Source organism: Drosophila serrata, unplaced genomic scaffold, assembly GCF_035046125.1.
Source record: "Drosophila serrata isolate PLE 108 unplaced genomic scaffold, ASM3504612v1 contig_184, whole genome shotgun sequence".
NCBI lineage: Eukaryota > Metazoa > Arthropoda > Insecta > Diptera > Drosophilidae > Drosophila > Drosophila serrata.
In genome coordinates this window covers 1,396,501-1,408,227 of record NW_028257082.1, presented here as the reverse complement: position 1 = coordinate 1,408,227, position 11,727 = coordinate 1,396,501, and the positions used below count along the sequence as shown (strand labels likewise).

At 32.6% G+C, this 11,727-nt stretch overlaps 2 protein-coding genes across 2 annotated transcripts; one reads left to right on the top strand and one right to left on the bottom strand.

Annotated features, from left to right (window-relative positions):
* Window positions 1-8,503: 8,503 nt before the first annotated feature.
* Phm (Peptidylglycine-alpha-hydroxylating monooxygenase) lies at window positions 8,504-11,607 on the top strand. The gene is made up of 8 exons (XM_020962430.2): window positions 8,504-8,904; window positions 9,327-9,384; window positions 9,461-9,548; window positions 9,614-9,686; window positions 10,514-10,646; window positions 10,713-10,761; window positions 10,819-11,157; window positions 11,224-11,607. Exons 1-8 carry the CDS (start codon window positions 8,713-8,715, stop codon window positions 11,390-11,392), a joined length of 1,101 nt encoding a protein of 366 aa, XP_020818089.1. The 5' UTR covers window positions 8,504-8,712; the 3' UTR covers window positions 11,393-11,607.
* Window positions 9,378-10,428, bottom strand: LOC110191556 (paxillin homolog 1). Its single transcript, XM_020962431.2, has one exon. The coding sequence runs from the start codon at window positions 10,283-10,285 to the stop codon at window positions 9,683-9,685; it is 603 nt and encodes a 200-aa protein (XP_020818090.1). The 5' UTR covers window positions 10,286-10,428; the 3' UTR covers window positions 9,378-9,682.
* Window positions 11,608-11,727: the final 120 nt, after the last annotated feature.

The window sequence follows — 11,727 nt, the reverse complement described above, 5'->3', positions numbered from 1 at the left end:
AAATTTCAGAAAATTGACAAAAGTTTTCATTTTTTTACATTTTAAATTTGGTATGCAGATTTATTAACCTCATCAAAACTATCACACTGCCGCTTTCCGAATTGAAATTAATGCATTTTTAGCCTAGTTATTGAATTTTTAGACTTTGGTTTGTATAAAAAAATGTATAAAAACAAACGTAAATATGTATGGAAAAATGCAAATTTGCCCGTTTTCTGAACGCCATAAAACGGCCAAAAAGCCTATGATTGCCAAAATTCGTATACTCTCCGATTCGCCCTTAAAATCTTAGTTAATTAGTAACAAAAAAAAAAACACAATTTTTTTGATAATTTTAGCCAATTTTTGCAATTTTTAAAAGGGGTTACATCATTAAAATTTCAGAAAATTGACAAAAATTTTCATTTTTTTACATTTTAAATTTGGTATGCAGATTTATTAACCTCATCAAAACATCACACTGCCGCTTTCCGAATTGAAATTAATGCATTTTTAGCCTAGTTATTGAATTTTTAGACTTTGGTTTGTATAAAAAAATGTATAAAAACAAACGTAAATATGTATGGAAAAATGCAAATTTGCCCGTTTTCTGAACGCCATAAAATGGCCAAAAAGCCTATGATTGCCAAAATTCGTATACTCTCCGATTCGCCCTTAAAATCTTAGTTAATTAGTAACAAAAACCATTACCAAATTTTTTTTTATAATTTTAGCCAATTTTTGCAATTTTTAAAAGGGGTTACATCATTAAAATTTCAGAAAATTGGCAAAAATTTTCATTTTTTTGCATTTTAAATGTGGTATGCAGATTTATTAACCTGATCAAAACTATCACAGGACCGTTTTCCGAATTGAAATTAATGCATTTTTAGCCTAGTTATTGAATTTTTAGACTTTGGTTTGTATAAAAAAATGTATAAAAACAAACGTAAATATGTATGGAAAAATGCAAATTTGCCCGTTTTCTGAACGCCATAAAACGGCCAAAAAGCCTATGATTGCCAAAATTCGTATACTCTCCGATTCGCCCTTAAAATCTTAGTTAATTAGTAACAAAAAAAATAACAACATTTTTTTTTGATAATTTTAGCCAATTTTTGAAATTTTTAAAAGGGGTTACATCATTAAAATTTCAGAAAATTGGCAAAATTTTTCATTTTTTTACATTTTAAATTTGGTATGCAGATTTATTAACCTCATCAAAACTATCACACTGCCGCTTTCCGAATTGAAATTAATGCATTTTTAGCCTAGTTATTGAATTTTTAGACTTTGGTTTGTATAAAAAAATGTATAAAAACAAACGTAAATATGTATGGAAAAATGCACATTTGCCCGTTTTCTGAACGCCATAAAACGGCCAAAAAGCCTATGATTGCCAAAATTCGTATACTCTCCGATTCGCCCTTAAAATCTTAGTTAATTAGTAACAAAAACAATAACAAATTTTTTTTTGATAATTTTAGCCAATTTTTGAAATTTTTAAAAGGGGTTACATCATTAAAATTTCAGAAAATTGGCAAAATTTTTCATTTTTTTACATTTTAAATTTGGTATGCAGATTTATTAACCTCATCAAAACTATCACACTGCCGCTTTCCGAATTGAAATTAATGCATTTTTAGCCTAGTTATTGAATTTTTAGACTTTGGTTTGTATAAAAAAATGTATAAAAACAAACGTAAATATGTATGGAAAAATGCACATTTGCCCGTTTTCTGAACGCCATAAAACGGCCAAAAAGCCTATGATTGCCAAAATTCGTATACTCTCCGATTCGCCCTTAAAATCTTAGTTAATTAGTAACAAAAAAAATAACATTTTTTTGATAATTTTAGCCAATTTTTGCAATTTTTAAAAGAGGTTACATCATTAAAATTTCAGAAAATTGACAAAAATTTTCATTTTTTTACATTTTTAATGTGGTATGCAGATTTATTAACCTCATCAAAACTATCACACTGCCGCTTTCCGAATTGAAATTAATGCATTTTTAGCCTAGTTATTGAATTTTTAGACTTTGGTTTGTATAAAAAAATGTATAAAAACAAACGTAAATATGTATGGAAAAATGCAAATTTGCCCGTTTTCTGAACGCCATAAAACGGCCAAAAAGCCTATGATTGCCAAAATTCGTATACTCTCCGATTCGCCCTTAAAATCTTAGTTAATTAGTAACAAAAAAAATAACACAATTTTTTTGATAATTTTAGCCAATTTTTGCAATTTTTAAAAGGGGTTACATCATTAAAATTTCAGAAAATTGACAAAAGTTTTCATTTTTTTACATTTTAAATTTGGTATGCAGATTTATTAACCTCATCAAAACTATCACACTGCCGCTTTCCGAATTGAAATTAATGCATTTTTAGCCTAGTTATTGAATTTTTAGACTTTGGTTTGTATAAAAAAATGTATAAAAACAAACGTAAATATGTATGGAAAAATGCAAATTTGCCCGTTTTCTGAACGCCATAAAACGGCCAAAAAGCCTATGATTGCCAAAATTCGTATACTCTCCGATTCGCCCTTAAAATCTTAGTTAATTAGTAACAAAAAAAAAAACACAATTTTTTTGATAATTTTAGCCAATTTTTGCAATTTTTAAAAGGGGTTACATCATTAAAATTTCAGAAAATTGACAAAAATTTTCATTTTTTTACATTTTAAATTTGGTATGCAGATTTATTAACCTCATCAAAACATCACACTGCCGCTTTCCGAATTGAAATTAATGCATTTTTAGCCTAGTTATTGAATTTTTAGACTTTGGTTTGTATAAAAAAATGTATAAAAACAAACGTATTTATGTATGGAAAAATGCAAATTTGCCCGTTTTCTGAACGCCATAAAATGGCCAAAAAGCCTATGATTGCCAAAATTCGTATACTCTCCGATTCGCCCTTAAAATCTTAGTTAATTAGTAACAAAAACCATTACCAAATTTTTTTTTATAATTTTAGCCAATTTTTGCAATTTTTAAAAGGGGTTACATCATTAAAATTTCAGAAAATTGGCAAAAATTTTCATTTTTTTGCATTTTAAATGTGGTATGCAGATTTATTAACCTGATCAAAACTATCACAGGACCGTTTTCCGAATTGAAATTAATGCATTTTTAGCCTAGTTATTGAATTTTTAGACTTTGGTTTGTATAAAAAAATGTATAAAAACAAACGTAAATATGTATGGAAAAATGCACATTTGCCCGTTTTCTGAACGCCATAAAACGGCCAAAAAGCCTATGATTGCCAAAATTCGTATACTCTCCGATTCGCCCTTAAAATCTTAGTTAATTAGTAACAAAAAAAATAACAACATTTTTTTGATAATTTTAGCCAATTTTTGCAATTTTTAAAGGGGTTACATCATTAAAATTTCAGAAAATTGACAAAAATTTTCATTTTTTTACATTTTTAATGTGGTATGCAGATTTATTAACCTGATCAAAACTATCACAGGACCGCTTTCCGAATTGAAATTAATGCATTTTTAGCCTAGTTATTGAATTTTTAGACTTTGGTTTGTATAAAAAAATGTATAAAAACAAACGTAAATATGTATGGAAAAATGCAAATTTGCCCGTTTTCTGAACGCCATAAAATGGCCAAAAAGCCTATGATTGCCAAAATTCGTATACTCTCCGATTAGCCCTTAAAATCTTAGTTAATTAGTAATAAAAACAATAACAAAATTGTTTTGATAATTTTAGCCAATTTTTGAAATTTTTAAAAGGGGTTACATCATTAAAATTTCAGAAAATTGGCTAAAAATTTCAATTTTTTACATTTTAAATGTGGTATGCAGATTTATTAACCTGATCAAAACTATCACACTGCCGCTTTCCGAATTGAAATTAATGCATTTTTAGCCTAGTTATTGAATTTTTAGACTTTGGTTTGTATAAAAAAATGTATAAAAACAAACGTAAATATGTATGGAAAAATGCAAATTTGCCCGTTTTCTGAACGCCATAAAACGGCCAAAAAGCCTATGATTGCCAAAATTCGTATACTCTCCGATTCGCCCTTAAAATCTTAGTTAATTAGTAACAAAAAAAATAACACAATTTTTTTGATAATTTTAGCCAATTTTTGCAATTTTTAAAAGGGGTCATCATTAAAATTTCAGAAAATTGACAAAAATTTTCATTTTTTTACATTTTAAATTTGGTATGCAGATTTATTAACCTCATCAAAACTATCACACTGCCGCTTTCCGAATTGAAATTAATGCATTTTTGGCCTAGTTATTGAATTTTTAGACTTTGGTTTGTATAAAAAAATGTATAAAAACAAACGTAAATATGTATGGAAAAATGCACATTTGCCCGTTTTCTGAACGCCATAAAACGGCCAAAAAGCCTATGATTGCCAAAATTCGTATACTCTCCGATTCGCCCTTAAAATCTTAGTTAATTAGTAACAAAAAAAATAACACAATTTTTTTGATAATTTTAGCCAATTTTTGCAATTTTTAAAAGGGGTTACATCATTAAAATTTCAGAAAATTGACAAAAATTTTCATTTTTTTACATTTTAAATTTGGTATGCAGATTTATTAACCTCATCAAAACTATCACACTGCCGCTTTCCGAATTGAAATTAATGCATTTTTGGCCTAGTTATTGAATTTTTAGACTTTGGTTTGTATAAAAAAATGTATAAAAACAAACGTAAATATGTATGGAAAAATGCACATTTGCCCGTTTTCTGAACGCCATAAAACGGCCAAAAAGCCTATGATTGCCAAAATTCGTATACTCTCCGATTTGCCCTTAAAATCTTAGTTAATTAGTAACAAAAAAAATAACATTTTTTTGATAATTTTAGCCAATTTTTGCAATTTTTAAAAGAGGTTACATCATTAAAATTTCAGAAAATTGACAAAAATTTTCATTTTTTTACATTTTTAATGTGGTATGCAGATTTATTAACCTCATCAAAACTATCACACTGCCGCTTTCCGAATTGAAATTAATGCATTTTTAGCCTAGTTATTGAATTTTTAGACTTTGGTTTGTATAAAAAAATGTATAAAAACAAACGTAAATATGTATGGAAAAATGCAAATTTGCCCGTTTTCTGAACACCATAAAATGGCCAAAAAGCCTATGATTGCCAAAATTCGTATACTCTCCGATTCGCCCTTAAAATCTTAGTTAATTAGTAACAAAAACAATAACAAAATTTTTTTGATAATTTTAGCCAATTTTTGCAATTTTTAAAAGGGGTTACATCATTAAAATTTCAGAAAATTGGCAAAATTTTTCATTTTTTTACATTTTAAATGTGGTATGCAGATTTATTAACCTCATCAAAACTATCACACTGCCGCTTTCCGAATTGAAATTAATGCATTTTTAGCCTAGTTATTGAATTTTTAGACTTTGGTTTGTATAAAAAAATGTATAAAAACAAACGTAAATATGTATGGAAAAATGCAAATTTGCCCGTTTTCTGAACGCCATAAAACGGCCAAAAAGCCTATGATTGCCAAAATTCGTATACTCTCCGATTCGCCCTTAAAATCTTAGTTAATTAGTAACAAAAACAATAACAAAATTTTTTTGATAATTTTAGCCAATTTTTGCAATTTTTAAAAGGGGTTACATCATTAAAATTTCAGAAAATTGGCTAAAAATTTCAATTTTTTACATTTTAAATGTGGTATGCAGATTTATTAACCTGATCAAAACTATCACACTGCCGCTTTCCGAATTGAAATTAATGCATTTTTAGCCTAGTTATTGAATTTTTAGACTTTGGTTTGTATAAAAAAATGTATAAAAACAAACGTAAATATGTATGGAAAAATGCAAATTTGCCCGTTTTCTGAACGCCATAAAACGGCCAAAAAGCCTATGATTGCCAAAATTCGTATACTCTCCGATTCGCCCTTAAAATCTTAGTTAATTAGTAACAAAAAAAATAACACAATTTTTTTGATAATTTTAGCCAATTTTTGCAATTTTTAAAAGGGGTTACATCATTAAAATTTCAGAAAATTGACAAAAATTTTCATTTTTTTACATTTTAAATTTGGTATGCAGATTTATTAACCTCATCAAAACTATCACACTGCCGCTTTCCGAATTGAAATTAATGCATTTTTGGCCTAGTTATTGAATTGTTAGACTTTGGTTTGTATAAAAAAATGTATAAAAACAAACGTAAATATGTATGGAAAAATGCACATTTGCCCGTTTTCTGAACGCCATAAAACGGCCAAAAAGCCTATGATTGCCAAAATTCGTATACTCTCCGATTCGCCCTTAAAATCTTAGTTAATTAGTAACAAAAAAAATAACACAATTTTTTTGATAATTTTAGCCAATTTTTGCAATTTTTAAAAGGGGTTACATCATTAAAATTTCAGAAAATTGACAAAAATTTTCATTTTTTTACATTTTAAATTTGGTATGCAGATTTATTAACCTCATCAAAACTATCACACTGCCGCTTTCCGAATTGAAATTAATGCATTTTTAGCCTAGTTATTGAATTTTTAGACTTTGGTTTGTATAAAAAAATGTATAAAAACAAACGTAAATATGTATGGAAAAATGCAAATTTGCCCGTTTTCTGAACGCCATAAAACGGCCAAAAAGCCTATGATTGCCAAAATTCGTATACTCTCCGATTTGCCCTTAAAATCTTAGTTAATTAGTAACAAAAACAATAACAAAATTTTTTTGATAATTTTAGCCAATTTTTGCAATTTTTAAAAGGGGTTACATCATTAAAATTTCAGAAAATTGGCAAAATTTTTCATTTTTTTACATTTTAAATGTGGTATGCAGATTTATTAACCTGATCAAAACTATCACACTGCCGCTTTCCGAATTGAAATTAATGCATTTTTAGCCTAGTTATTGAATTTTTAGACTTTGGTTTGTATAAAAAAATGTATAAAAACAAACGTAAATATGTATGGAAAAATGCAAATTTGCCCGTTTTCTGAACGCCATAAAACGGCCAAAAAGCCTATGATTGCCAAAATTCGTATACTCTCCGATTCGCCCTTAAAATCTTAGTTAATTAGTAACAAAAACAATAACAAAATTTTTTTGATAATTTTAGCCAATTTTTGCAATTTTTAAAAGGGGTTACATCATTAAAATTTCAGAAAATTGGCAAAATTTTTCATTTTTTTACATTTTAAATGTGGTATGCAGATTTATTAACCTGATCAAAACTATCACAGGACCGCTTTCCGAATTGAAATTAATGCATTTTTAGCCTAGTTATTGAATTTTTAGACTTTGGTTTGTATAAAAAAATGTATAAAAACAAACGTAAATATGTATGGAAAAATGCAAATTTGCCCGTTTTCTGAACGCCATAAAATGGCCAAAACGCCTATGATTGCCAAAATTCGTATACTCTCCGATTAGCCCTTAAAATCTTAGTTAATTAGTAATAAAAACAATAACAAAATTGTTTTGATAATTTTAGCCAATTTTTGAAATTTTTAAAAGGGGTTACATCATTAAAATTTCAGAAAATTGGCTAAAAATTTCAATTTTTTACATTTTAAATGTGGTATGCAGATTTATTAACCTGATCAAAACTATCACACTGCCGCTTTCCGAATTGAAATTAATGCATTTTTGGCCTAGTTATTGAATTTTTGGACTTTGGTTTGTATAAAAAAATGTATAAAAACAAACGTAAATATGTATGGAAAAATGCAAATTTGCCCGTTTTCTGAACGCCATAAAACGGCCAAAAAGCCTATGATTGCCAAAATTCGTATACTCTCCGATTCGCCCTTAAAATCTTAGTTAATTATTAACAAAAAAATAACAACATTTTTTTGATAATTTTAGCCAATTTTTGCAATTTTTAAAAGGGGTTACATCATTAAAATTTCAGAAAATTGACAAAAATTTTCATTTTTTTACATTTTTATTGTGGTATGCAGATTTATTAACCTCATCAAAACTATCACACTGCCGCTTTCCGAATTGAAATTAATGCATTTTTAGCCTAGTTATTGAATTTTTAGACTTTGGTTTGTATAAAAAAATGTATAAAAACAAACGTAAATATGTATGGAAAAATGCAAATTTGCCCGTTTTCTGAACGCCATAAAACGGCCAAAAAGCCTATGATTGCCAAAATTCGTATACTCTCCGATTTACCCTTAAAATCTTAGTTAATTAGTAACAAAAACCATTACCAAATTTTTTTTTATAATTTTAGCCAATTTTTAAAAGGGGTTACATCATTAAAATGTCAGAAAATTGGCAAAAAATTTCATTTTTTTACATTTTAAATGTGTTATGTAGATTTATTAACCTCATCAAAACTATTACACTGCCGCTTTCCGCATTGAAATTTATGCCTTTAATATCTTTGTTAATTAGTAACAAAAACAATAAAAAAAATTTTCATTCATTTTAATTTTTAGGACCGCTTTCAGAATTAAAATTACTGCTCTCCCAGAAGTTAGATTTTTTGCATATTTTATATATATTTAAAAGCGGAAACTATTTTTTTTCTTTTATTTTGAAATCGACCGGTCAAAATATGCTCGCAGCCCTGGCATCTCAGACTGGCTCTGACAATCGATTATTCTGACTATCGATTCTGGGCCGAGCCTACGTGTGGGATAGAGAACAATAAAACGCGTATTCTCTTCCACATAGGAAGGTTTTTCTTTTTGTTTTCTCATTACAAGTTGAGGCATAAATACAGAGATTCCAAAATGTCTCGAATATCCATTTCGGGAATGCACCTTTCTCTTGGATATATTCTTATCAGCCTGATAGCTGTGAACGGCCTTGTGGAGCAGGGGATGTACCAGAGCTCGAGGAACCAACGGAATCTCGAAACCAACTCGGCAACAGGCATCACGGGCTCCTTTCCTTTCCTGATGCCCAAGGTTTCCCCGCAAACTGTGAGTAACATGTAAATGTATATATTACCGTATGGATTGTGTATCCAGAGGAGGACGAGTTTTAGTTTTGCACCTATGCGCATGAATTTTACTATAATTAATGTGCAAACATACGGAAAGTAAATAAAAACTCGCAAATATCTAAGGGGATCTATTATAAAATCTTTGTGTTCCCTGCAAAATGTAACCATATGGTTGGAGTATTGCCTCGGCATATACACACACGATTCGCGACACCCACGGCGTTCCCATTGTGAAACCTGTAGATTGCGCCGCTTCGTGGAACCTGCGCTCTGGATACTTACACATCTGCCTTTGTATTGTCGAGGGTCGCGAAGGCCACGCTCTTGGCCCTTCGAATAATGAATATTACTTTACTAATCCTATGATATGTGTGTATTTTGAATACTAACCAAATTTAGCCGGATCTGTACTTGTGCACCCCCATCAAAGTCGATCCAACTACTACTTACTATATTGGTACGTCCCTGACTCGAGGGTTCTTTTATATATTCATTGAAAGAATGTTCTAACTGCATATATTCCCAAAATTCAGTTGGATTCAATCCCAATGCCACCATGAACACGGCCCACCACATGTTGCTCTATGGATGCGGCGAGCCCGGAACTACAAGGACCACTTGGTTAGTTTAGATTCCCGGAAAAGCTTCACAGGTTACTCATTACTAATAATAATTTCACACAACAGGAACTGCGGAGAGATGAACCGAGCTTCGGACGAGGACTCGGCCAGTCCCTGTGGACCACATTCAAACTCTCAGGTACGAAACTCTTCAGATAAGCGACGATTTTGTTTGCACCGCAAAATTTGGCGACTAAGGTTGACCGCCCATTCCTGGCACTTCGGGCAAAGGGGACGTCCGTCATGTACGCTGAACTCAGAGCCACTGAGCCGTCGGCAGCAGACGTGGCATCTGAAGCACTCGACATGCCACTTAGTATTCAGGACAACCACAGCTCGCCTACCTATGGGTTCTCCACAGCCGGCACAGCGGGACGAGAACTGCTCCCGGAAGTGTTCCTTGCAGAAGAGAAATCCATTTACTTCGTAGAAGGACGATGAGAGCAGCGGCTTGCTGCAGCTCAAGCACCGGAAGCACTTTTCGTGCCACTTCCGACCCATGGAGACCACGGTACGCCCCACGATCGGGGCCCGGCAGGTGGAGCACTTTTCGGCATGCTTGCTCAGATAGCACTCACTGCACACCACCTTGTCCTTAATGTCGTAGTAGTCCGACGGCTCCACCTGCCCGCCACAGTCCTGGCAGGTAAAGTGCAGCGGATGGTATGACTTGCCCAGGCTGCAGATTGCCCGTGACCTTATTATCTCGTTACACTTGCAGCAAGTAGAAACACACATTTTTATCTGGAAGTCTGCGCTTGCGGCGCTACAATTTTTTGACAGTTCTGGACAGAATACAAAAATTTAGAATTGTTTTCGAAAAGAAGCACTATCTGACATATGACAGCTCGAAATTGTAGAAAGTCATCTTCTAATGTGTTTCAGACCTGACCTCGCCTTGATAATAATCGCCTAACAAGTAACATCATTGACACGGCTTTAATACCATCATTTTTCTTTACTTAGATAATTTACGCTTGGGCGAGAGACGCTCAAAAGCTAAACTTGCCCCCGGGAGTTGGCTTCAAGGTTGGCAAAGACTCACCGATCAAGTACTTGGTACTACAAGTCCATTATGCCCACATTGGCAAATTCAAGGGTGAGTGAGAAATGCCTAAGTGTATCTAATAAAACAAACTTTATATATCTGTATATTTCCCTATAGACGGTTCAACTGATGACTCCGGTGTGTTCCTGGACTACACAGAGGAGCCGTAAGTTACTTTAACAATTTGTATTTTTATTTTATAAACATACTCGTTCATTGGCAGGCGAAAGAAGTTGGCCGGAACACTGTTACTGGGCACCGACGGTGCGATCCCAGCCATGAAAACGGAGCATCTGGAAACGGCCTGCGAAATAAATGAGAAAAAGGTACTGCATCCGTTCGCATATCGGGTTCATACCCACGGCCTGGGGAAGGTGGTTTCGGGCTACAGGGTCCGATCGAACAGCGATGGCGTGCAGGAATGGCTGCAGCTTGGCAAGCGCGACCCGCTCACGCCGCAAATGTTCTACAACGCAAGCAGCACTGAGCCCATCGTCGAAGGAGACACGATTGCCGTGCGTTGCACCTTGCAGAGCACCCGTAATCGCGTCACCAAAGTCGGGTGAGTAAATGAGGCTATGAATTCAGATTGAATGGGGTCTAAGTCTCGTTAATTAAACACTCACAGTCCCACGAATGAGGACGAAATGTGCAACTTTTATCTCATGTACTATGTGGATCATGGCGAGACTTTGGACATGAAGTTCTGCTTTAGCCAGGGCGCTCCCTACTATTACTGGTCGAACCCCGACACTGGCCTGCACAACATCCCACATATCGAGGCGAGCACCTTGTAATTTGCCGTCAAGTCTGCGCTCGGAAAGTGAAACGAATGTATACTAGTTTACTGTCTGGATTATGATTTCGTTGTGCCGTACTTCGGCCGTATGCTGTATCTCCTGTTCTGTTCGTCGATTCCTGTTGCAGAGCGACCACCAATAATTATTTATGTAAAAAATATATAATATGTGTACGTGTAAATAAACATATGTAGATACTTCGCAACCCCCAACCTGAAAGCTCTGTTTTAACTGTCTGATTTCTGTTGATTAGGCAAGGTCAAGTGGCAGTGAACCCGCTCCCGATCCGATTCTGGCTGTTCTACGCAGTTCAGTTAAACACTTTCATCGTA